Source organism: Herpailurus yagouaroundi, unplaced genomic scaffold (assembly GCF_014898765.1).
Source record: "Herpailurus yagouaroundi ecotype Mexico unplaced genomic scaffold, PumYag 187, whole genome shotgun sequence".
Lineage (NCBI taxonomy): Eukaryota > Metazoa > Chordata > Mammalia > Carnivora > Felidae > Herpailurus > Herpailurus yagouaroundi.
The window spans coordinates 348,071-371,773 of record NW_024412418.1 but is presented as its reverse complement, the minus strand read 5'-3'; the positions used below and the strand labels follow the sequence as shown (position 1 = coordinate 371,773).

General features: G+C 63.1%; 1 protein-coding gene across 12 annotated transcripts in view; it reads left to right on the top strand.

Moving 5' to 3' along the window:
• MYRF (myelin regulatory factor) overlaps positions 1 to 23,370 on the top strand; it is a 30,914-nt gene extending 7,544 nt beyond the window's left edge. Inside the window, exons 2-27 of one of the 12 annotated variants that reach the window (XM_040494919.1) lie at positions 2,009 to 2,096; positions 2,280 to 2,543; positions 4,898 to 4,959; positions 5,920 to 6,199; positions 7,174 to 7,424; positions 7,517 to 7,640; positions 9,382 to 9,577; positions 10,787 to 10,863; positions 11,032 to 11,142; positions 11,550 to 11,640; positions 12,010 to 12,210; positions 12,534 to 12,645; positions 13,168 to 13,277; positions 13,977 to 14,137; positions 14,210 to 14,282; positions 14,544 to 14,632; positions 14,957 to 15,025; positions 15,473 to 15,553; positions 15,725 to 15,810; positions 15,931 to 16,122; positions 16,375 to 16,626; positions 18,199 to 18,286; positions 18,520 to 18,594; positions 18,944 to 19,049; positions 20,528 to 20,602; positions 20,804 to 23,370. In XM_040494919.1, coding sequence (XP_040350853.1) covers positions 2,009 to 2,096; positions 2,280 to 2,543; positions 4,898 to 4,959; positions 5,920 to 6,199; positions 7,174 to 7,424; positions 7,517 to 7,640; positions 9,382 to 9,577; positions 10,787 to 10,863; positions 11,032 to 11,142; positions 11,550 to 11,640; positions 12,010 to 12,210; positions 12,534 to 12,645; positions 13,168 to 13,277; positions 13,977 to 14,137; positions 14,210 to 14,282; positions 14,544 to 14,632; positions 14,957 to 15,025; positions 15,473 to 15,553; positions 15,725 to 15,810; positions 15,931 to 16,122; positions 16,375 to 16,626; positions 18,199 to 18,286; positions 18,520 to 18,594; positions 18,944 to 19,049; positions 20,528 to 20,602; positions 20,804 to 20,884 — 3,395 coding nt within the window. In that variant the 3' untranslated portion in view covers positions 20,885 to 23,370. Of the gene's footprint in view, positions 1 to 2,008; positions 2,097 to 2,279; positions 2,544 to 4,897; positions 4,960 to 5,091; positions 5,223 to 5,810; positions 5,886 to 5,919; positions 6,200 to 7,173; positions 7,425 to 7,516; positions 7,641 to 9,381; positions 9,578 to 10,786; positions 10,864 to 11,031; positions 11,143 to 11,549; positions 11,641 to 12,009; positions 12,211 to 12,533; positions 12,646 to 13,167; positions 13,278 to 13,976; positions 14,138 to 14,209; positions 14,283 to 14,543; positions 14,633 to 14,956; positions 15,026 to 15,472; positions 15,554 to 15,721; positions 15,811 to 15,930; positions 16,123 to 16,374; positions 16,627 to 18,183; positions 18,287 to 18,519; positions 18,595 to 18,943; positions 19,050 to 20,527; positions 20,603 to 20,803 lie in introns of those variants that run through there. The other 11 variants (XM_040494908.1, XM_040494909.1, XM_040494911.1 and 8 more) reach the window with 11 other exon arrangements.
• Positions 23,371 to 23,703: the final 333 nt, after the last annotated feature.

The following is a 23,703-nucleotide window of genomic DNA, read 5'->3' as shown; positions in this document are numbered from 1 at the left end:
CCCCCCCCCCCCCCAACTCCCGTGGAATCAGGCCCCTGTGCCTGGGTTTGAATCCTCCCTGCTCCCTGCCTTGGGCAAGACACTTGACCTCCCTGAAAAAGGAAATGATGCCAGTAACGCTAAGTCTGCAGGGACGATTGGTAGATAAACCCGACAGTGCCGGGACCCGGTAGGCGTTCGGTCTGCACGAGCCGCTGTCATTATCATTGTACTTTGCCATCATCACCGTTCCAGGTCGGGAGGGTTAAGAGTAACGCTGCACACAGAGAAGCCGCGGGATGGCTCTCATATAATAAACTCCTGTGATTATTAATGTCCTCCGTTCCACAAGTGCCTGGCATCCAGCAGGCATTCAATAAACGGGATCTTCAGTTAACAGGGAAGGATGGGGTGGGGGCTGGCGCGTGGACGGGCATTCTAGAACCTTGATGTGCAGACTGGTCACTCCCAGGTTGAGAAGCTTCGCGTGCCCTGGCCGCACAGGGCCCTGGATGGCCATTGGCAGTGCTTGCTGGGTGTCCCTGGTTCCCAGCTGGGTGAGCCAGGGGTGGGGGCCAGCAGGAGGGCCTGTCCCAGGCAGCGCGTGACTCCTAGGAGGGCTTAGCCACTCATTAATCACCTAAGCGGGGCTCAGCATTCTTGAAATACCGGCTGGGGCCAGGGAGGGGCCTGGGCCAGGGGCTCCCGGGGACCCCAGGGCTCTGAGGACTGGGAAGTGAGGACAGCCACTCGGTTTGCTGAGCACCCATTATATGCCAGGCACCTTACAGACCTTAACTTGTTCCATATTTGACCCTGTGGAAGGTTAGCTTTTCATGGCCCCATTTTACTAATGAGGAGACTGAGGCTCAGAGAGGGTATGTGACCTGCTCAAGGTCACGCAGTGGGAAGGAGGAAGGCCGGGAATTGTTCGTGGATCTGCCTGAACTGTCCCCAGGGCTCACCAGGGAGAGGGCATGAGGTGCAGACCCCAGGCGCGTGGCTCCAGGGGCCTGTGGGAGGGGCGTCTCCTGCCTCAGTGGGGCTGGCCAGCCCAGGTCAGCAGTGTGGGTGGGGCCGTCCTCCATTATCGGGGTTGACGCATCTCCGACGTCAGCCCCCTTATCACCCCGCCCTCCTGCTCCCCCCCAGCAAGGTGACCCTGGGAGGGGAAAGGCCAGCGCCTCCCCCTCTCCTCTCTTGCTTATGCTCAAGAGCACTGGGTGCCTTTTCAGTGAGTCCCTCCCCTCTGTGGGGCTGGGGCCAGCAGGGAGGGCCCAGGAGGGAGGGTGGTGTAGGAACAGAGCTCTGGCCGCCATCATTCCCTGCTGTGAGCCCAGGCAAGCCCTGCCTCTCTGGGCCCTCTGGAACAGCAGGGCAGGGCTAGGCCCCCCGGCCCCTGTTTATGGGGGTGATGAGCTCTACAAGAGGCTGGGCTGGGCACTTCAGATTCCAGTCCCCACTCCCTGTCTATCCGCAGCTGGGGCTTGATACAGAGGCTCCCCTGGCCCCATGGACCCCCCCGCCCATGTGTGGTCCAGCCCAGCCATGCCCACCAGCTGGGCCATCTGGAGGGGGGCAGGACAGGACAGAATCATCGAGTCTGGGTCCAGTCATCAAGGGTGGTGGGCATCCGCTGGGCACTGAGTTCAGGAAAGTACCTTGCTTCCTCCTCATAGCACCCCCCTAACACCTTAGGACGGTTACCCCATTTTACAGACAAGAGGAGGGACTTGCTCATGTCACAGGAAGTGGCTGGTCTGTCCCAGGTCTGTGCTCTGGGCCCCTCCCCGCCTCAGACATGCCAGGCAGCCTGGTGGGTGAGGGGAGGTGTCACCAATGCGATGCCTCCTGGAGGGACGTCAGGCGGTGGACATTGAAGGACTCTCCCCCCTCCCCCCGCCACCCCCGAAGTCAGATACACAGATGGGGAGGAGCCTGGGGGCATATGGGGTCCAGCCTGCAGAGAGCTGGAGGGGAGGACCCGGCTGGACCCCTCCCTTGGCTCACATCTGCCCCTCCCCTGCAGGCCACGACATCAATGGTGCCCTGGAGCCCTCCAACATCGACACCAGCATCCTGGAGGAGTACATCAGCAAGGAGGATGCCTCTGACCTGTGAGTGGCCCTGAGACGGCCTTGGCCCCACCCCCGCCCTCTGGCTTCCACCTTTCACCTGGAAGGTGTCTGAAGCCTGCTCCCCCTCTTTCCCATCCACTGGCTCGGCCGCCCTGCAGCCGGGGGAGGCCTGGGGAGGGGCTGGAGGCCGGGCTGGCGCTGAGCTTCTTCCCTTTTCTACAGCTGCTTCCCTGACATCTCTGCTCCAGCCAGTGCGGCCTCCTACCCCCACGGGCAGCCGGCCATCCCGGGCTCCAGCGGGGGCCACCACCTGAGCCCCTCTGGGGGCGGACCCTCCCCGGGGCGCCATGGCCCCCTCCCCGCCCCGAGCTACAGCGCCCCGCTCAACTGCAACAACAACAATGCCATGGGCACTGCTCCCAAGCCCTTTCTGGGGGGCTCTGGGCCCCCCATCAAGGCAGAGCCCAAGGCTCCCTATGCCCCAGGGTGAGTGAGGGGCCAGGCTCACGGGGGTGGGGGGCGGGGGCAGTGGCTGCGGGCTTGGGAGGTGCTGGCCCAGGCCTGCCCTGTGGGTGGGTAGGTGAGGTGGCTGAGGAGGGACTCACGGCTTTGTTCTCAGGCGCTGGGCAGCCACAGAGGACCCTGAGCAGGGGAGTGATGAGGGCTAGAAAATTCTCTCTGACAGCTGCATCAAGAGGGGAGGGAGGGCGTGAGCCTGGAGGCACCGTTGTTTACCTCCACTGATACACGCAAGCACACACATGTACACACACAGGGCACACAAAGTCCCCTCACTGGGCCAGGCCCATCCACTCATGCACTTAGCTACTGCGGCCACAGGGGGTCGGCCGATGGCACAGATATGGTACCTGAAGCTCCCCCGACCCAAGCCAGCCTCCCAGGCCCGTTCTCTCCTCTCTCCGAGGAGTCCACGCCAGCAGCCTGACCCAGGGGCTCAGCCTGGGCCTGGCTGTCACCTGGCTGTGTGCACGCGGCCGCCCGCCCACAGACACACTCTCGTGAGGACAGACAGGAACATGGGTCTCCTGGGTTCTGCAGAGGGGCTCGAAGAAAGTTCTGGGTTCCCCAGCCTGGCGCAGGAGCAGGGGACCCTGTCTTCGGGTAGGAGAAGTGTAGAGTGCTGGGGGCGGGACACCATTCACACAGCCTGGCTCTTCCTTCAGCCCCACCGTTTCCAGCCTCTGGCTGGGTGACCCACAGCCTCGGTCAGGGCCTCAGTGTCTTTGCTGTAGAACGAGTTCAAAATGCTTTCCCCTCCGGGACTGTGGAGATACGGGGAGGAAGCAAGGGGGACGTGCCCGGTGAGGGGGGGGGGGGCGGGGACCGGAGCTCTCCTGGCTTGCTGAGGGAGGCAGTGGAGGTGAGCTGCCGTGTTAGGGGTTAGCTTTTGCCACAGCAGGGCAGACATCTGCCGCGAGCCTGTCCCGATGCCCAGACCCTGAAGGGCAAAGACCAGGAAAGGGAACTGACTCGTAATAAGCACCTGCTGGGTGCCTGCCGCTGTGCCCTGTGGCTCTGTTTGTGGAAGCTTATCAACCCTCTCCAGGCACCAGCTCCTGGGGGACCCCCAAACCGGCTCGCCTGGCGGTAAAGATCTGTTGCCCCTCAGCTGGATGCGAATGGCACACCGGGGCCCTTCGTCCCGGGAGAGAAAGGGCTCGCCCAGAGCTGCACAGAGACCATGTGGCCCGGGCTGCTCCAGGGAGGGACCCAGGGCTTCTCCCTGCCCCTGCCCCTTCTGGGCCCTGTTCTAGGTGCCAGACAAGACAAACACGTCCCTCCTGTAGTAGATCCCTCGGCCTGATTGGAGAGAGGGTTGTTAATCAATAAATCACCAAATCGAGGACTCATGAGCACCACGAAGAGTTATGAGGAAAGAATACAAGGTCCCATGGACTTGGGGCGTTTCACTGCAGGGACCAGAGGGTGTGAGAGACCTTTACACATTAGAGAGACCGGGGGCCGTGGTCAGGGGAGTACAGAGAACAGGCAGGAGATGGGGGTCGCAGGGCAGAGACCCCAGTCAGCCCTAGTGGCCTTGAGGGCTACCGAGAATTCAGCCCCTATGGCCTTTTGGGTCATCCTCGCCTAGCCTGAGGGGTTGGGTGGGTGGCTCGTTCAGGGGAGCCTGAGGACTCTAGAATCAGCCCAGGGCTGTGGCCATGAGGGCTCGCTGCCTCAAGGCAGCTGCCTGGGCCCAGTGGCGGGCGGTCTTTCCAGATGCGGGGACCAGGATGGCCAAAGAGGGGGATCCCTGCTTGGCCGCAACCTCCCCTCAGCGGGCGAGTGCAGGGCTCGCGCAGGACATGTTGGTCTCTCAGGCCTGAGTTTGTTCCTTTTGCCTGAGCCGCTGATAAAACAGAACCTGCAAGAGAAAAATAAACCCAGGCCTGGCGGAGCTGGCTCCCTGCCTGGCCCACACCTGCCCATGGTGACCCCCACTGAATCTCTCCGGGCTTAGCCCCCGGAGCCCCTTAGAGTTTCTGGAAAGTGGGGCTTCAGCGGGTGTGGGAAGGAGGAGCCAGCCTGGCCTCTGCATCTGGGAGGAGTCCTTGAATCCCTGTGCCCTCACCGGGGACCTTGGCTCCCGGTCCCCAAGTGCCCAGTAGGTCTGAGGGGACGCCGGGTGGGAGGAGCCCGAGACCCGCTGCCTGAGTTCAGCCCCAGGCCCTGCCTGGCAAGGCAAGGTGGCTGGTGCCGAGAAATTCCCCTGAGGGCGGGAGCGAGGAGACCCCAGTGCCCCCAGCCTCTAGGGTCTCTGGGACCCTGCCCCACGGAAGTGCTGCCCGCCCAGCAGCCCCTTCCTCCTGCTCCTGCAGCACACTGCCGGACTCTCCCCCAGACTCGGGCTCCGAGGCCTACTCCCCCCAGCAGGTGAATGGTGAGTCCAGCGGGCACCGCCCTCCCCCTCTGGGGTTTGGGCAAGTGGTTGGGGCGGCCTTATCGGGGAGGGAGGGAGCGAGGGAGGGAGGGGGCCAGCGGCCGCCCAACAGGCCCAGATTATCGCTGGTCAAATACTCCCCGGCGCTGGCTATTGTTTCCCCACGGGCGGGTGGGGAGCCTGGCCCTGCCTCTGAGCAAGTGTCCCTGCCGGTGATGCCACCCGCCTGCCCGCCTGCGCCATCATGGACGCGCCCTTCGGTGGTAAGTGGACGGCTGGGGAAGGCTGTGGGTGCAGCCTGAGTACAGGCGTCGCCGGCCCGCAGGGCCCACCTCCCCCTGGGAGGGGGGTGCCAGGGGTGCAGCGGCCCCCAGGTGGCCGAGAACAGAAGGAGTGCGGGCAGCCTTCTCCCCACAGCCCAGAGAGGGGTCAAGAGTTCTGTTTATCTTACCAGAAACATTTCTGGAATGCCTCCTGGGGAACAAAGGGAGCTGGGGGGCTGGCCCCTGGGAGCCCGCTGGAGGGGCTTCCCGGTGGAGGAGGGCTGCCGCAGGACTGTGTTGGGGGTCCCGAGAGACTTCTCCCGGAGGCCCGGAGGAAGATGAGGCCCGAGAGGGGGCTGGGGGAGCACCTTGGGATGTGGGCCCTCCCCAGGGAGGGCAGCCCGGTCTGGGGGCAGGACCCCATTAGGACCAGGGTGGGGGTGGGGGGCGGGGGGGGAAGCAGCCCGCCCCCTGGACAGGGTCTTGTCTCCCTGCCCAGGCCTCTAGTGGCCAGCCTCTAGGCTGCCCAGCCCTCCTCCCACGTGGGGCTGGTGGGAGGGCAGCCCCGGGGCTTGGTTCAGGAGAAGGTGGGAATCAGGAGACCCTGCTGCCAGTTTTTGGGGGGGGGGGGAGAGCTGGTGCCCGGGAACCTGCGTGATGTAGGTAGGTCTCTGATGCCCCCCCATCTCTCCTGCAGACCCCCATCTCCTGCGCACCATTACCCCTGAGTCCCTGTGCCACGTGGGAGTGCCCTCCCGCCTGGAGCACCCACCTCCACCTCCAGCCCACCTACCAGGCCCTCCGCCGCCCCCGCCACCCCCGCCTCACTACCCTGTCCTGCAGCGGGACCTGTACATGAAGGCCGAGCCCCCGATGCCCCCCTACGCTGCCATGGGGCAGGGGCTGGTGCCCACGGATCTCCACCACACACAGCAGTCCCAGATGCTACACCAGCTGCTGAATCAGCACGGAGCTGAGTAAGACTCGGGCAGGTGGGCTTGGGGGTCGGGGTTCAGGGCAGCAGAAGGCAGGACAGAGATGGAGGTACGGACAGGGACGAACCAGGAAGGCAGAAGGCTCTGACCCCAGGAGATGAGGGTCAGCACACGTATGCATATGTGCCCAGAAACCTGCTGGAGATTTATAGCCACGGCCAAGGGCTTATGACTACCTTATTTGGTGAGCATGGCCACCCCCATTGCCCAGATCGGTAAACTGGGGCTCCCAGGGGAGGAAACGCTTGCCCAGGTCGTGAAACTAGGAAGGGGCAGAGCCAGGACTTGAACCTCAGGCTGTATCCTTTCCCAGACACCAGGGACTTTCTAACCCGATCGTGGAGCCCTGGGCCTCCTGCGGAAGTGTGAGCCATAGACCCAAGCACCCCATTCTGACTCCAACCCGCAGCATTATCTTTTTATCTATTTATCTTACACATTGAGATGTCGTGAAAGGTTTCGTTCAAGCCAAGATTCCGCAGCCTCCTCCCCAAGAAACTCTCCTTCCCACCCTTCGTGGCCCATGCCTTCTGTGGCTTGTTTCTGACCATGGGGACTGCTCTCTGTGGAGCCCCCAACTATAAAGAGTGGCACTGAGAGTGACACCACAGGGAAGGGACCGACTTGTTCATTCCACAAACGATTCTGAGGATGCTGTGCACCAGGCCTATCGCCGGGCATGATGGGGACACACCGACAAGTCAGGTGTGGCCTCTGCCCTCCTTGAATTCCGTAATCTCAGGAGAAGGGAGGAGTGACAGAAACAGAGAATGACAACACAGAGTGATGGGGGGCGGCAGTGAGAAGGTAAAGCCCAGGGACTTCCTGGAGGAGGTGTCCTCTGGATGAGGTAAATCCTGCTGAAACAGGTCGAAGACGGGAAGAAGGCTATTGCCTAGTGGGAGGGGGCTCAGGAAGAGCCAGCCCCCCAAGACCTGCACCCGTGTCGCCCCCAGGCTCCCCACACACCCCTCCAAGAAGAGGAAGCACTCCGAATCACCTCCCAACACCCTCAATGCCCAGATGCTGAATGGAATGATCAAACAGGAGCCCGGGACCACGACGACCCTGCCCCCGCACCCAGCTCGAGCCCCTTCCCCACCCTGGCCTCCCCAGGGCCCACTCTCCCCCGGCCCCGGTTCCTTGCCCCTCAGCATCGCCCGGGTCCAGACGCCACCTTGGCACCCACCGGGTGCACCCTCACCAGGTACGTGCCTGGCCTGCTGGACCGCACAGGGAGCCAACCCTTGAAGCTGGGGAGTGGGGCGCAGGGCCCACATGGGCGCTCCCTCCCTCCAGGTCTCCTGCAGGACAATGATAGCCTTAGTGGCTCCTACCTGGATCCCAACTACCAATCCATCAAGTGGCAACCGCATCAGCAGAACAAGTGGGCAACGCTGTACGACGCAAACTACAAGGAGCTGTAAGTGACCTGTGCCCCGACCCCACCCCTCCTGGTCACCGTATCCGGGGACCCCGCCCCCCGCCCCAGCCCTGGCATCACGGTCCTAGAGCGGGGCTTGGGAGCACACTGGGTACCAGGTGGTCCCGGTTTACAGTGGAAAAGCAGGCTCAGGGCAGAGCCGGGACTGGAACTCGGGGTTCCGGACTTCTGGGCCAGCCCAAGGCCTCCTTCAGAAGGTGGTGTCCACCAGGGAGGGGCCGGTGGGAGCCAAGGCAGGGAGACGTGGGTGGATGGGTGTTCTCTGGCTCCTCCTCTCGTCCGCCTCCTCCACTCCTGCATTCCAGGAAGGTAGCAGGAAGCTGTGTTGGCCGGGCCCTTCCAGCAGCCCCCTCCCTGGCGGGGGGGGGGGGGGGGGGGGGGGGGGGAGGAGGGGGTGGGGGAGGACGGGCTGTCCGGGCGTTCCTAGCTTTCCCTCAGCACCCACCCATGTGGATCCAACTTCCTGGGACCAGGCCAGGAGCACTCTGGGTCCACCCCCCTCACTCTTGTCGAAGTTCCGTGGAGGTGAGAGCGTCGCTCACCAACTCCCCGCGACATTGCCAGGCCTGGGCAGGGTGGAACAGACCAGTCTCCCCGAGTCGGGTACCCCAGGCCATGTGGGATTCTTAGCCAGAAGCCCTCAGGGCTGGGGAGGGGGGGGGGAGGCGGCGGTCCAGCTGCTGTAGTGGCTGAAGTATCCCTTGAGGCCCTGCCAGGGCTGGGGGAGACGTCTTTAGGGATCCCGCCCCTTATGGCCTGGTGAGGACCCCCCACTCTCACCACCATGCTTTCTGGGCCAGCCCTGCCACTCCAGGCCTTAAGGCCAGGAAGCTGGCAGCTGAGGCCCCCAAGAGTGGCCCGTGTACTTCCGGGGTATTCTCCTGGGGCAGGCAGGTGGGTGGAGCCCCAGGCCTTCCTTCGGTAGAAGTTAGCCAGACTCTTCCCCCAAGTTTGGAAGCATTCTCTTCTCCCATCCTCCTCCAGGCAGGCCCCAGGCACCGGGGGAGCTGGGGAGGGTGCTGCTTGTGCCTGGGGACCTGGGTTAGGACGGGCCAACGGTCGCCCCCCTTTCCTGCCACCTAGAGGTCCCCCAAAGGATCCTTACTTGGAATACTTCCCCAGCAACAGACGGGTAAACCGAGGCCGAGTCCCGGCCGCCCAGAGTGCCCCTCTCCCCACTTGGGCAGAGGGAAGAGTCAGAATGAGGACTTTGGGGGCTTGAGCAAGCCAGTGGGCAGGGGCCGGGCCAGCGCTCAGAGCCGGCGCCTGGTTCCACCGTTTCCATGGCAACCAGCTGTCAGGCCAGTGAGGCTCTGCAGACGCACCCTCTCTCACCCCATCTCCCGTGAGGGAGGGGGCTTCCGGCAGCATTCTGGGAAGGAGCCAAGCGTGATGAGGCGCCCCCTCCTCAGGAGTTCACGCCTGGGCGGTGGGCCCCAGGGGCCTTGCCCTGCCTCCCCCGTCACCAGGGTGGGCTGGTCCCAGCCTTGTAGAGGGAAGAATATTGGCCGAGGCAGACCTGAGCTCAGAATCCTTCCGGGGACTCAGTTTCCATTTCTGAGAAGTGGGGGCAGCCGCCTGAGTGGTTTGAGGATCGGGGGTACCAGATAGGAAGCTGCTTCGGAACGCAGGCGTGTGGGAGGAACATCCCAGGTTTGGTGGGGGGGGGGGGGGGGCGGGCGCGGCGGCGGCTCCAGCGAGTCCCTTCCTCTGCCCCCAGGCCCATGCTCACCTACCGCGTGGACGCTGACAAGGGCTTCAACTTTTCGGTGGGCGACGACGCCTTCGTGTGTCAGAAGAAGAACCACTTTCAGGTGACGGTATACATCGGCATGCTGGGCGAGCCCAAGTACGTCAAGACGCCCGAAGGCCTCAAGCCCCTTGACTGCTTCTACCTGAAACTGCACGGAGTGAAGGCAGGTTTGGGGGCTCAGCCAGGAGGGCAGGGGAGCAGAGGCGAGTCAGGAATGCTGGGGGGAGCCTGAGAGACCCCACGGCAAAGAGAGTGTCCCTGCGCCCCGTCAGCCTCCTCCGGCTTCCCAATTCCTTCTCTACCCTGTGACCCCAAGTCTGCACCCCCAGCGGAGACCCTTCTCCTGACTCCCCTGCCGGCTGCCTTAGCTCCCCATCCCCAAATGGAGTCCCTGCCAACTCACCCCTCGCTCTAGGCTCACGCACCAGGCCTGGCTGTTCTCCTAGGGCATTGCCTGCCTCGGTCCCTCCTCTCACGTCTCCCCTCCGGCCTCCCCCTGGACCCGACCCCGGGGGGCCGCGGGGCCCCCCCCCCCCGCCGCTTCTCTGAACGTCCACAGCGGCTTCTACTCTGGCGCTCAGCTCATGCTCCCCCGAGACACCTGGTGCCCTCCCAGCAAAGAGCCGTGACTTCTAAGCTTAGCCCACAAAGGCCTTTGGGATCCAGCCTTTCATTCCTGCCCTGCCGTTTGCTGTGCCCCAGACCATCTGGGCCTGTTCGTAGCACCTGCTTTCCGGAAGTAGCTCCGTTTCTCTGGGATGCCCCGAGAATGCCCAGTCCGTCCCTCCTCTCCTGGCAGGCCATTCCTTGGCCTCCCTGGTCACTCTGCTGGGGTCCCTGGTCCCTGGGGACACTTGCCCTGAGTCCCTTCCGTCACCCCCCAGGAGGGGTTGATTTGGAGCCCTTGCGCATCCTGGGGGAACAGCTGGGTGTGTTTCCTTCAGTGCTGGGAGTTGGGCCGGCTCCCTGGTCTGGCTCAGCTGGTGCTCACAGAAGCTTAAGGGGACTGGATGTGAGTGTGGGAGAGGGTCTGGGGAGTGAGCGGGTTTGTGTGTGTGTGTGTGTGTGTGTGTGTGTGTGTGTGTGTGTTGATGGGGGCCCGCTTGGGATACATACGAGGAGGTCGGGGTGTGCGCGGGTGTGGACGTGGGGGCTGTGTTTCTGTGGAATACGTGTGTGGGTGGGTGTGTGCAGAGGTGGGGGAGTGATGGGACTATCTGTGCCCTCGTGGAAGAGAGGGCCGCCCCTCTTCCCGGGGAGGTCCAGCTGGGCCAGGTCTGGGCCGAGTGGGTAAAGGGAAGCAGAACCAGGCAGCAGAACCAGGGGGTCCCCTCGCCCTGATCTGCCTCGGGGGCCCTGCTTTCTCCCCCAGCTGGAGGCCCTGAACCAGTCCATCAACATTGAGCAGTCACAGTCCGACCGAAGCAAGCGGCCCTTTAACCCTGTCACGTGAGTGTCTGGCCCTGTGGGGGGAGGGGGGAGGACCTGGGAGGGCTGACCCCGGAGCTGGGCTGGGAGCTGAGGGGGCCCGGCTGGCACCCCCAGTGTCTGCCTCCTACACATTCTTGACTGGGTCCCCCTCCCTGCCCACTGAATACCAACCCCCCGCCTCTGCAGGGTCAATCTGCCTCCTGAGCAGGTCACGAAGGTGACTGTGGGGCGCTTGCACTTCAGCGAGACCACCGCCAACAACATGCGCAAGAAGGGCAAACCTAACCCTGACCAGAGGTGAGCGGGCTTGACCTCTGCCTTGGCAGGCCCTCCATTTCCGAGGAGGAAGGGCAGCAGGACACCACCCCATAGTCAGTGTCCCACAGACTGACCCATTTTACAGATGAGAGACCTGAGACTCGTACCTAAGGCTAACTGATTTAAGGATGAGACAGACCAGAAGGGCGGCTTCTGGGTGAAACAGCTCAAAGGTTTCCTAGCTGTGGGTCCTGGGGAATGTCTGCCCCCTGGTGGAGACTCAGGTTCCTCTTCTGTGGGATGAGCTGTGAATGCCCCCACCCCTCCTCCGGCCGCTAGGGGTGGTAGGAGCCTCAGCACTGAACATCAGACTTGGGAAGGGTGGCTGGGGCGCAGGGGCAGGTGGGGCAGCTCCCTGGGTGCCTCTAAACCCCTGTGCGCCCCAGGTACTTCATGCTGGTGGTGGCGCTCCAGGCCCATGCACAGAACCAGAACTACACGCTGGCTGCCCAGATCTCAGAGCGCATCATCGTGAGGGTGAGGGCCGTCTCCACCCGAGGGGTTGAGAGTCCTCCCCAGAGCTGGGAGAAACAGCACCCAGGAGGAATACGGGGTACTGGGGTCGGGGGGTGGTCAGGAGCTAGAATGCTGATCCCACTCGGTGCTAGTGGTGTGACTTTGGGCAAGTTCCCACCCTCTGAGCCACAAGCGTGGAGGAACACAGGACCTAGGTAGCCTTCTGAGATCCCACGAGAGACTGAAAAGTGCCACAATGAGAGGGTCGGTTGAAGTTGGGCATGGTGGAGTGAGAATCCTTGCCTGGAGCGGGAGGGGTGGCGGCAGGGTTTCCCAGGGCACTGCAGGTGCCCCGTCCCCTAGGACTGATCCAACCCCAACTTGCACTAGGCCTCCAACCCAGGCCAGTTTGAGAGTGACAGCGACGTGCTGTGGCAGCGGGCGCAGGTGCCCGACACTGTCTTCCACCATGGCCGCGTGGGCATCAACACGGACCGACCCGACGAGGCGTTGGTCGTGCACGGCAATGTCAAGGTCATGGGCTCGCTCATGCACCCCTCCGACCTGCGGGCCAAGGAGCACGTGCAGGAGGTGGGGGCGGGGCTGTGGGCGAGGGGCGGGGCTGTGCGGCGGGGAGAGCTGAGTTTCCCGCGGGAGGGGCCGGGGGCAGGGCTGGGCCACGAGGGGCGGATTGGTGTGTGGGCGGGGCTCGTGGGGGGGCGGGGCCAGATGGAAGGGCGGGGCTGCAGGGGAAGGAGATGGGGGAGGCCGGCTCTAGATTTCTGGAGCTCGACCCTGGTGCAAGGTCTCCCCTCGCACTGCAGACCCTGGGTCCCCACCGTCTTGAGCTCCGGGGCTTACTTCGGACGGGCCAGGAGGGGAGGGGTTCAGTCTCGGCCCCGGTTCCCGTGCAGGTGGACACCACGGAGCAGCTGAAAAGGATCTCACGCATGCGGCTGGTGCACTACAGATACAAGCCTGAATTTGCAGCCACCGCGGGCATCGAGGCCACGGCACCAGAGACGGGTAGGGACCTGCCTACGTCGACGGGAGCTGGGGTCCCGGAACCAGCAGCCTCGGCCCGCAGTAACCCCGCCCCCTGTCCCTGTCCTCTGGCAACTCTGTCCCAGCCCGCTGGAAACCCCACTCCCAGGAACCCCTCTCCTTGACTCCTGGAACTCCTGCCTGGGAATCCTGCCCTCTAGAAGACCCGCCCCTCAGCCCTGGGTGCCCGGGACACTAGAAGTCCGGGAATCGTGGTCCCGGCATCCTCTGCTCCTTAGGTGAATCCTGCCTCTATCCAGGCCCACTTTCCCTGGGAGCCTTACACCCAGGAATCCACCATTCCCCCAGGCCAGGGAACCCCACAACCGGAGCCAGGGAGCGGCAGCCTTCGGAACACTGGTCCGTGGGAGCCCCCTGCTCCAGTGCTCCTTGGATCCCAAATCTCTAGCCCTCAGAATTTCGCCCTCTTCAAACTTGGGGGCCCTCCTTGCATTATAATTGGCGCTGTGGGTGTTCTGTACCCCACCCTCCCCCACTCTCCAGGTGTCATCGCCCAGGAGGTGAAGGAGATCCTGCCTGAGGCCGTGAAGGACACTGGAGACGTGGTCTTTGCCAATGGGAAAACCATAGAGAACTTCTTGGTGGTGAACAAGGTCTGCAGGGTGGGGGGATGGAGAGAGCCCAAGGGCCGTGGGTGGACCAGCTGGGGCGTTATCTCCCACTTAGAGACTGGGGGCACTGAAGTGCAGAGGGGGCAGGCAGCCCGGTCTTCTCTCATGCTGCCTCCGGAGCCCCCTGCCCACCCCACCCCCCGCCCCCGGGGAAAGGGGGTGAGCGTTCAAGGGCCAGCTGGGGACTTGGCGACACGATGGTTGTGTGATCCACAGCAAGAGGAAGCTCCCTGGGGATCATTTTCCTCCCCTTTGAAAGGAGGCTAGAGATAGTCCACCGCCAAGACCTTCCCAGGTGGTTATTGAGAAGCTGAAACACACAGCGGAGCGTGAGGGTGATGTTTGTAACTACCTGGCATGAGGCCGGACATCAAGGAGCGTGTAGTACTATGTCTTGGCCTTGGCTGAGCAATAAGGAGCTGAAGCCTGAGATCACGTTCGTCAGAGGGTGGGAGCCCCTGAGAGACGGGGTTCAGACGGCGAGGAGGGGTGGGAAGGGCTGGCCGGATGGCGGCGCAAAGGTGCAGAGGCGGGGGTGCTGTTTGGAGGCAGGCGCGGGGAGTTGGGGGCTGCCGAGGCCGACCTGGGCAGGGAGGCTTTGAGGACTTCCAGGCGGCCGTGGGTCCTGCTCCCTGTAGCCCAGGGTTCCCAGGGGCTGACCGTGCCGGCCGCCCGCGGCAGGAGCGCATCTTCATGGAGAACGTGGGTGCCGTGAAGGAGCTGTGCAAGCTGACGGACAACCTGGAGACGCGCATTGACGAGCTGGAGCGCTGGAGCCACAAGCTGGCCAAACTGCGGCGGCTGGACAGCCTCAAGTCCACTGGCAGCTCGGGTGCCTTCAGGTGGGGGCGGGGCCAGGCGGGGGCCAGACCCCTTTCCCAGAGGCACCTCTGACCCTGGCCCTCTTGCTGCAGCCATGCAGGGAGCCAGTTCAGCCGGGCAGGCAGCGTCCCCCACAAGAAGAGGCCCCCCAAGGTGGCCAGCAAGGTGAGCATGGGCGCGGATGGGAGGCGGGTGGGACCGGGGCCCTCCTCCTCCAGGCTCTCGGACTGCAAGCACTTCCCCTCGCTTCCCAGCTCTCTAGCCCTCTGGCCCCGTTTCTCCTCCGTCTCCCGCTGCCCCCCCTCCCCCGTAGGACCGAGCAGACCTTAGCACCCCCACGTCCAGCAGAGCCGACGCTGAGTGGGACCATGGGCTCCCTCAGTCTGGGCCTCTTCTGCTTCTTCCCCTTTTACGCTCGGTCCTCAGTCGTCATCTGTGGTCCCAGACCAGGCCTGCATCAGCCAGCGCTTCCTGCAGGGAACCATCATTGCCCTGGTGGTGGTCATGGCCTTCAGGTGACTTGTCCCCCAGGCTCCAGGGGTGGCTGGCTGGGGAAGTTGAGCTGTCCCTTGGGCCCGGGCCTGGGGGGAAGAGGAAGATGTGGCCGGGAGAGGAGACCTCACGGAGGGATGGAGGGACAGAGGGACGTCTCCGGGAAGGAAGTGGGCTGCCTCATTCGGTCTCGTGCCCCTGGGGCTGGGGAGACCCACTCGCAGGCACCGTTCACTGTCACTCACGAGCCCAACCCCCGGAGCCAAGGACCACAGACCCTGCCCTAGAGAGAGGGGCCGGGACAGTAGCTCCACCTCTAACAGTGGCCCTTTTTCTGTGGCTCCCAGCGTGGTGTCCATGTCTACACTGTATGTGCTGAGCCTGCGCACCGAGGAGGACCTGGTGGAAACCGATGGGTATGTCCCTGGAGGCCTGGCTGCTGGCCAAGCCGCCAGGACAGGTGGGGCTTTGGTGGGCAGCCCAGGGTCAGAGGAGCCGTGGAGGCTGTCTCCTCCAAAGGGGATAGCGCTTCAGGCTCTCGGCCTGCTGGAGGCTTGCAGGGGTGGCTGGGAAGGTCTCCCTGGAGGAGGGGCAGACATTTCCCGGTCCCTACCGAAGCCAGTGTGTCTCGTGGGCCCGTTCAGTGCTCCTTTAGGTAGCTGGGCCTCTGAGAGTCAGAGGGCATCGAGGGGCCCAGGTTGGAACGGGCATGGGGGGAGGGGCGGGGGAAAGAGGGCCACCGTGGGATCTTGGGCTCTGTTTGCCCACTGTCACCTCAGCTCCTGGGCTATCTCTGACTGTTTCTTTTCTCTCTCCTCCCCTGCACCTATCCCCCCTTCCTGTTCCTCTCTGCTGCCCATTAGCTCTTTTGCTGTGTCCACTTCCTGTCTTCTGGCCCTGCTCCGGCCCCAGCACCCTGGGGGGAGTGAGGCCAGGTGCCCATGGTACGTGTCTGGACCGAGCCCCTGCCCTCCTGCCTCTGGCTCCTGCCACCCTTCTCCCTGCCTCCTTTCCACCATCCCTGTCCACCTCCTCCTGTCCCTCCTGCTCCGCCGGAACCCCCAGGCCTCCCTGTTGAGGCTGTCCTCTGAGCTCAGCCCTCCCTTCCCCAGCAGGTCCAGCCAGAGCTTTGGGACCACTCAGCTCCGACAGTCGCCTGTGACCACCGGGCTGCCAGGCACACGGCCCTCTTTGCTGCTGGGTGCGTGCCTGTGGGGGGTCTGGAGGGTTGGGATGGGGGAGAGGTGGCTGCGTTCTGGGGCGGCGGGGGCGCGGGGCTCAGCTGCCTGCTGCTCGCTCATACGGCCCCTGGCTTCTGCAGTTACCACCGGCCTGAGCAGCTCAGCCCCAGGTCCTGTCATCCCCACTTTGGACCTGTGCTCCAGCCGCCCTTGTCCAGTCATCTGCTGTTCCTCCTCCACCCCCAGCCCTACCCCTGCCCCTAGTCTTGGCTCCAGCTTTAACCCTGGCCATGGCCTCAGCCCCAGTCCCAGCCCCTCCACCAACCGCTCAGGTATGGCTGTCTTGGGTTCGGGTTGAGGGGGTGTTATGGAAGTCCAGAGAAAGACCCCGAAGACTCATTGGAGGGAGGGTGTCCGGGAGCCCAGAATGAGGCTCCGGAGGAAGACTGGTGGGTCTCCCTGAGGGGACCAAGAGACAGATGGGGGTCACCCACAGTCTGGTGAAGTCCTAGAGAAAGCTGGACAGGAGGTAGCCAGTTGCTGCCTGTGCCTTCTTCTCAGCCTACACCTGGTTCTGTCCACAGGCCCCGGCCAGATGGCCCTCCTACCAGTCACCAACATCAGAGCCAAGTCCTGGGGCCTGTCGGCCAATGGTATTGGCCACTCCAAGCATCCAAAGAGCTCAGAGCCTCTGGCCAGCCCTGAAGTCCCCTTCCCTGGAGGGCAGGGCAAAGCCAAGAACAGCCCCAGCCTTGGTCTCCACGGCCGGGCCCGCAGAGGGCTTCCCCAGCCCGGCCTGAGCCCTGCTCGGCCCACTCGGGCCCAGGGCCAGCCAGGTACTTGCCCTACCTTGCCCCCCATCTTCTCAGCTCAGCCACCTGAACACCTGGCGAGGGATTGCCAGCCCACAGGCGCTTGCTGGGCATTACTAAGTAGCAGGAATGAGGCCAGGAGCCTTATGGAGCTCGCCTCATTTAATCCTTACATATTCCTGCAAGGAGGGGGTCATCCCCGTAGTTCAGATGGGGAAACGGAGACAGGGTGTTCGGCCTGTCAGCGGCAGAGCTAGGATTCCATCTCCCCGACACCGGGGCCTGGCTCCTTCGCCCCCATGCCAGGGCAAGGAGGGTGCTGTGTAGGGTCTCCCCCCACGCCCCCCCAGCTTTCCAAATCTCAAGGCTTTGGTTGTCACCAAGCCAGAGAACCCTTGGCCGCACGGGTTTTCTGTCTGTCTGCCACTGACTCCTCCGACGCACCCTGCCGGCCGTCCTGGGGGCTGCAGAGGAGGCCAGGGGCCTTCCAGGCTTCCCAGGCGGCTCTGCTCTAGGTATTGGGCCTTCTCATTGGCTTTCACTTGATGGGTTTTGTGGCTTAGAGGGAAAAAAAAAAGCTTAGAAACTGTGACTTGCCGAGGCTGAAGTTCAATTGTACAGGGGGGTGGGGGGCTGGGGGTGCTGAGGACACACGTGCCCGGCCCCGGATGGCTCAGAGACGTGAGAACACGGCAGCGTAGGGGCGGGCCGCAGCTCTGAGGGGACTTTGCAGGCAGCTTGGTGACTGGGGAGGGCATGTAATCCAGGCGGGGGTGGAGAGGTGATCAGGAAGGCCTCCCCGGAGGAGGTGACATTGGAGCTGAGTCTCTGAAGGACCGCACGAGTTTGCCCAGAAGAGACATGTGAGGGTCTCTTCCATCTTGTCTGTGTGTGGTGTCCGTGGGCCCATGGGCCTGCTGGGGCCCCTCGGTGCCCGGCTATGCCTCACAGAGCCGAGCACATGTTCGGGTGGCCCCAGCCTCCCCTCCCTCGGTGGGATGGTCAGGCAGGCAGCAGCTAGCCTGTAGGTGAGCTGAGATGACCTCACCCGCCCTCTGTGTCACGCTTCGGTCTCGCCCTCACCCAGCCAGTCAGCCAGTTGTGGCGGGTTCCTTCACAGAGGGCCACAGGCCCCCAGGAGTGTGGTGCTGGCAGGTGTCTCACAGTTGGCTCTGGAGGGAAAAAAAGGGAAAAAAAAAAAAAAAAAAAAGCCCCGATTTGTGGCGAATACTCCCACCATGGCTGATTTCAAGGTACCAACCTGATGCCTCTGAACTGAGTGTTGAAGAGCATGTGCAGTCAGGAGCAGAGCACTGTGGGCGGGCTCCTGTGCACCCCCCGGCACCCATCCCTGCCCCTGGTGTGCAGGTTCCTGTCAAGGAGGCAGGCCTCAGGCTCCCGGGAACTGGCTCTTCGTAGTGCTGCTGGGGCGGAGGGTGGTGTGACCCTGGCCATTGGGGGGGGTCTGGAAAGAATGACCTGAAACTTACTGATACTAAGGTGTGTGTGACTGAACGCGAGTCTGGCGAGGAAGGGCTTGGCGGCTTCTCGCCCCTGTCACCCTCGTCCCTGCCCCAACAGCCTCTCTCCTTGCAGACCCAGTGCCCTCCCTGACCTCCATCCAGGTGCTGGAGAACTCCATGCCCATTACTTCCCAGTACTGCGCTCCAGAGGATGCCTGCAGGTGGGCCTGGCTGCCCCCCTCCCCTCACCCCAAGGACAGACTCCCTCAGGTGACGTGAGCCCAGGCAGTACAGATGCTCAGATGTCATCCCCCTTCCCCCACCCCAGAGGTGGCACAGTCTCTTTCCGTGAGCTCCAGGACAGACGGGGTGGGGGTGGGGGGGTGGGGAGTCCAGGCAGGGGGCCTTAGCAGGGTAGCCTTGGACTAAGCAGCAGCCATGTTTGCCCTCTCAGGCCTGGAAACTTCACCTACCACATCCCTGTCAGCAGCGGCACCCCGCTGCACCTCAGCCTGACTCTGCAGATGAAGTGAGTGGAGGGACGTGGGGGTCCCCGGCAACCTGGGGAAGGGGTCTGAGGAGCGACGCCAACTTTATTGCTCGCTCTGCGCTTGACTGGCTGTGTGACCCTGGCAGTCTCTGGGCTTCAGCTTCTCATCTGTCAACCACACCGTGGTTGCACCGGGGTGTGAATGCCATGTGGGACGGTGGACGGCAAAGCGTTTGCGGCCGTCTCGGGCCTTGACCCGTGGGCATCGTTGTCAGGCCGCGTGCGGACTCGCGGCTTGTTTCAGCGGGGCAGGGGAGGTGGAGGGGAGGGCTGGTTGGGAGGGGGCCCCCAGGAGCCCCACCTCCCTGCTAACTGGGCCTTCCCCCAGCTCTTCGTCTCCCGTGTCTGTGGTGCTGTGCAGCCTGATGTCAAAGGAGCAGCCGTGTGAGGAGAGGGACTTTCCACAGAGCCTGCACACCTACCAGGACACCCAGGTAGGGGGCGACTGGGAAGCCGTGGGCCAGCCACACCCCAGAGCTTCCTCTCTCCGGGCACAGCCGCGCCCCCAAACGGGTGAAGGAGCCGGGGGCCAGAGCCAAGGCACCTCCACAAGGGACGCTTTAGGCCTCTGGGCCCTGGGGAGGGGGCACGGGGGCACTGGTCACGCCTGAGCGCCTCGTGGCCCTGCCCTGACAGAGCCCCTGGGAAGACAAAAGTCCCACCAGGCCTAACCTGGGATTGAACGCAACGGTGCGGGTGGGGAGGGTATTCTAGGAGTCCTTGGCAGGGAGAGCCAGCCTTGTCTGTGCTCGGGGTCAGAACAGCCACCCCGAAAAAGTCGCGGTTAAGGGAGAACTGAAGGATGATTTGGGGTCAGCTGGAGAAAGAAGAGAGGACAGTGTCCCAGGAGTAGGACAGCACGTGCTGAGGTCTGGAGGCCAGGGACTGGGTGGCCTTCTGGCAGAGCCGGACGCGTGGCAAGGGCTAGGGGGCAGGAAACGGGAAGGAGCAGGGGCAGCGGCTCACCCCGGGCCCAGTGAGTTCACACTGGGCAGCGGCATGGTTCAAGCCACCATCGTGGAAGATCTCTCGGCGATTTCGCAGAGGCCTCCCTCCCGCTCGGAGAACCAAATGGCTGAGCCCCTTTCCTTGTTCAGCTCCTCACTGGCCATGTGACCCCCACGTAACCCAAAGTTGTGACTCTCAGCACGGGTTAAGGGGACTTCTTCTCACCAATTCGTGGTTATTCAACAAGTATGTGTCGGGGCCCCTCTAGCCCAGGCCCTGTCCTGGGCTCAGCAGTGGGGAGGCAGGCGGGGTGGACCCAGGCCTTGCCTGGGAAGAACGCACCCTCTAGCTGAGGAGAAAAGATGTGCAGAAAGTAACGAGCGGAGGGGTGGGTGGGAGCCTCGAAACAGGCGCAGAGGAGAACGTGCCCGGAAGTAGAGGGAGAGCCCAGCCAGCCCCTCGTCTTCAGATGTGGAGCTCAGGCCAGAATCCACATCCCTGGAGGCCAAGCCAAAGCCTCAGGGGGGAGATGGGCAGGCGGTCTGAAGCCGGGCCTCACGCTCCCTGGCGAAGGAGAGCAGACCAGACCCGTGTGTCAACCCCAGCTCTGCCACCCGGTGCCCTGTGATTTTAGGCTGGAACTCGGCTTCCTCATCTACAAGCAGCATCACCTTACTGGGTTGTAGTGAGGTTGGGGTTAATGAAATACTTTGTGCCTGGAGCGTAATGGGTGAGGGGAGGCAGGGACCAGGGGACAGCGGCTGTGGGCTTGTGGGTACCTGGCACAGAGTGTGCGTAGAGGGGGGGCTGCCATCACTCCCCAAAGCAGAGCGTGCTCCCTCCCTTCTCTCTTCTCAGTGCTCATTTTACCCTTTGGGAGACTTGCCCTGGAGCCCCGGTGAGGGCTGCTGGTCGGGATAGGGGCAGGGGGCTGTGTTCACCCTTCTCTCTCCCCTCTCTCCAGGGCACGTCGCACCAGTGGCCAGTGACCATCCTGTCTTTCCGAGAATTCACCTACCACTTCCGGGTGGCACTGCTGGTGAGCCCAGGCACCCACCTGCCCCCAGAGGTCCAGGCGCCTGTAGCTCAGCGTGGGGCCCGGGGAAGGGAGGCGGGGGTTCACGGAGCGCATGGCAGGACGTGGGGCACAGGGGCAGGTGATGTCGGCGCCGGGGGCGGGGTGCTTCCTGCCCTGCACCCCCAGAGCCACCTCACCTGTGCCCGCTCCCCTCCCACCCAGGGTCAGGCCAACTGCAGCGTGGAGGCCCCGGTCCTGCCGGCCACAGACTACTATTTCCACTTCTACCGCCTGTGTGACTGAGCTGCCCTCCCCAAGGCAGCACCACACCACGGCCCCGGGTCCCCGGGCGCCCCTTCCACACTGGACGCGGTGGTGTTACACTGGAGCCGCTGCCCGCCAGCTCTCTGCTCACTGGCACCCCCTTGGAGAGACTGAACCGGGCCTGGCCCTCCCCACGACTGGTGAAACTGGAAGTCCTCACACGTCGCGGAGGGAGCCAGAGGGACCTCCTGGGGCCAGGCCGGGACCGGTTCCTATCTGTCCAGTTATGGTGGTTGGAGGGCCGGCCTCAGGTACCCTGGCGGCGAGGGTAAGCCTGTGACTGTCCAGAGCCTACCTCCCACCCTCCCCTTTTGAGACTGGGAGCCCCGCCTCTTTTGGAGAGGGGACCTGCTGACCTTGCTATCAGCTGGGGACTTGGACGGAGCCCTAAAAGACTCGGCTGGATCCATGAGTCGGTGGAGAGTATGCAGCCATCACCCTCACAGCTGCTCCCTGTGGGGCGGCGAGGTGGTGGACTTTTTGGGGTTTGACTGTTACGCTGGACTTGGGACTTTTAAGCTTTAAGTGTGGCCCAGGAGGTCTCTTCTTCCTGGGAACACGGGCTCCCAAGAGCTCCCAGGGCAGCTGGAGCCAGCCCTGGATGGGTTGGAAAGACTGACCACGTGCCTTATGTACATTTCGTGCCCAGCTGAACCAGTGAGGGAGGTGGGGCGGTGGTCGAGGTAAGCCCCGGACCCTTGAACCTGGAGTATCCTGAAGTTCCCTGTGAGCCCCCCCCCCCCCACAAGACGGTGTCGGGGCCCCACGGCCTGGGTTCCTGGGAGTTTCCAGAGCTTTGCAGCAGTATCCGGGACCCATCATTCTCTCTGAGCAGGGGAGCAGGAATCCATGCCAGGCAGCAGGCTGGTCTTGGCTGGTGTGTGGATGCAGAGTTGTTGCTGTTATTAACGAAATAATTACTAAAATGCACTTAAGCCAGAGCGGGGGTGGAGGTTGGAGATGGTAAAGCCCGGAGAAGTGCAGAGACAGGGGGACACTTGCAGAGACAGGGGCCTGGCTCTGATCCATCCCAGGGAGGCTTGAGACATCCAGCTCACTCCCGACCACCAAGACTCTGGCTTCCCCCTTCACTCTTGTCTCCTGGTCACCTGGTCTCCCCAGATCAAGGGCTCCCATGTTGGGTTCGGAGAGCTGAACTGGAGCGACCCAGGCTCGGCAGCAGGCCCCGTCTCCACTCACTCCTCCCAGAGATGGAGCAGTGGGCTTGTGTTAGGAAGAAGTCTTATCTCAAGTGCCAATGTTAAGTTAACCTTTCTTAGTGGGTGCCTGGAGCACTGAGGCCACATCCAGGCTCACAGAAGAATGTGGAAATCACTGAGCCACGTCCGCATGGGCCCGGGAAGGGGACCGGGAATTGTGGTCCCTGCCCTGTGGTATCCTGCCACCTCTTTGGGAACCAGGCCTTACCCCTCTCCGAAGTCTCATTCTCGACTTTGAATGGGAGGCCTTCCTATGGGGAGCTGGGTCTTGAAGCCTGGGAACTGTGGGCCCCCTTCCGGCATGGGTCACAAAGCACTTACCCTTAGGGGAGTTGGGGGATGGCAGGGATACCTCGCCTCCCAGCCCCTTCCCCAGCGTGGCTCCACTCCTTCATTCTGACATAGGAATCCCACGGTTCCCCACACCACGCAGGGGGCCAGGCCTTCCTTAGGACTACTCTGTTCTCCCTCCCCCAGAGTGGGGGAAACCCTCCCGAAATGCCTTAAAAACTGCTGAGCCCCACCCTTTGTAATAGGATTCTGGGGCTTCCTCAGTGAGGGTGCCTGGCCTTGGACTGTGGCCCCTCAGTCCTGAACTGGAAAGTGACCCTCCACTGCCCCCTGGAGCCCTTCTGGACACAGCATTGCCCCAATCTGGTTAGCAGCTGGCTGTTTCCATGCCTGAGGAGGGGTCCTCAGTGCGAGGATTGGGGCCAAGCTGGGGCTCCAAGCTGCTTGAGAGGGGGTCAACCTTGGACCAAAGTCGCCTTAAGCCCAGTAAGGTAGATGGGCTTCGGGGAAGGGGAGCGGGTCACCTGCTGGAGGCTGACAGCTGCCCGGCTGGCACTGGTAAGTGGGTGTCTTGGTTCCATTCCCTACATGGGGTCCAACAGCCGCCCCTCCCCTCCCCTCCCCTCCCCTCCCCTCCGGCATTTATTCCCATAGTCGCGGGGCTAATCTCCCCGGAGCTTCAAGCTGTACATAGGGCCTCCCAACGCACAAGTCCCTCTGCCCACGTTATACCCGCCCCCATAAAAGCCCGCGTGTGCATAGAGCGCCCCTCCCTCCCAGTTAACTCCCAGTTCCTGTCCCTGAGTGCTGACTCATATTTATCACGTACCAACTCTGACTCTGGAGTGGGCACAGGGAGGCAGCCCTGGGCCTGCTTGCTTCCTGTCCCCGTCCTTTTCTTCTGAAGTAAATATACGTATATAAATAAATGTATAAATATGGCTTTGTATCTGACCTTGCTTCCCCATCTCTTCTTGAGACTGTTCTGGTAGGAGACGGGAGTTGCCTGTGGGGCAAAGACCGACTGGAATCTCTTGAGGTTCCTGAGCCACGTGGATGCGTTGCACCCCAACATGCTTCTCAACTTCACGCCAGGCTTGGGAACAGGACTCCGCAGCCGCCTTCCCTAGCCACTCCCCCCCCCAGACCCACGGCTGCCCTACCTGGGTTAAAGTGGCCCCCTTCCCCAAGGAAAACCTCCCCTTTGGGGACAAGCTGAGCCTTGTGAAGGTCCCCAACCCACAGAAGGGAGAGTACATTCAGAGGATGGGACGGGTCCAGGGCAGA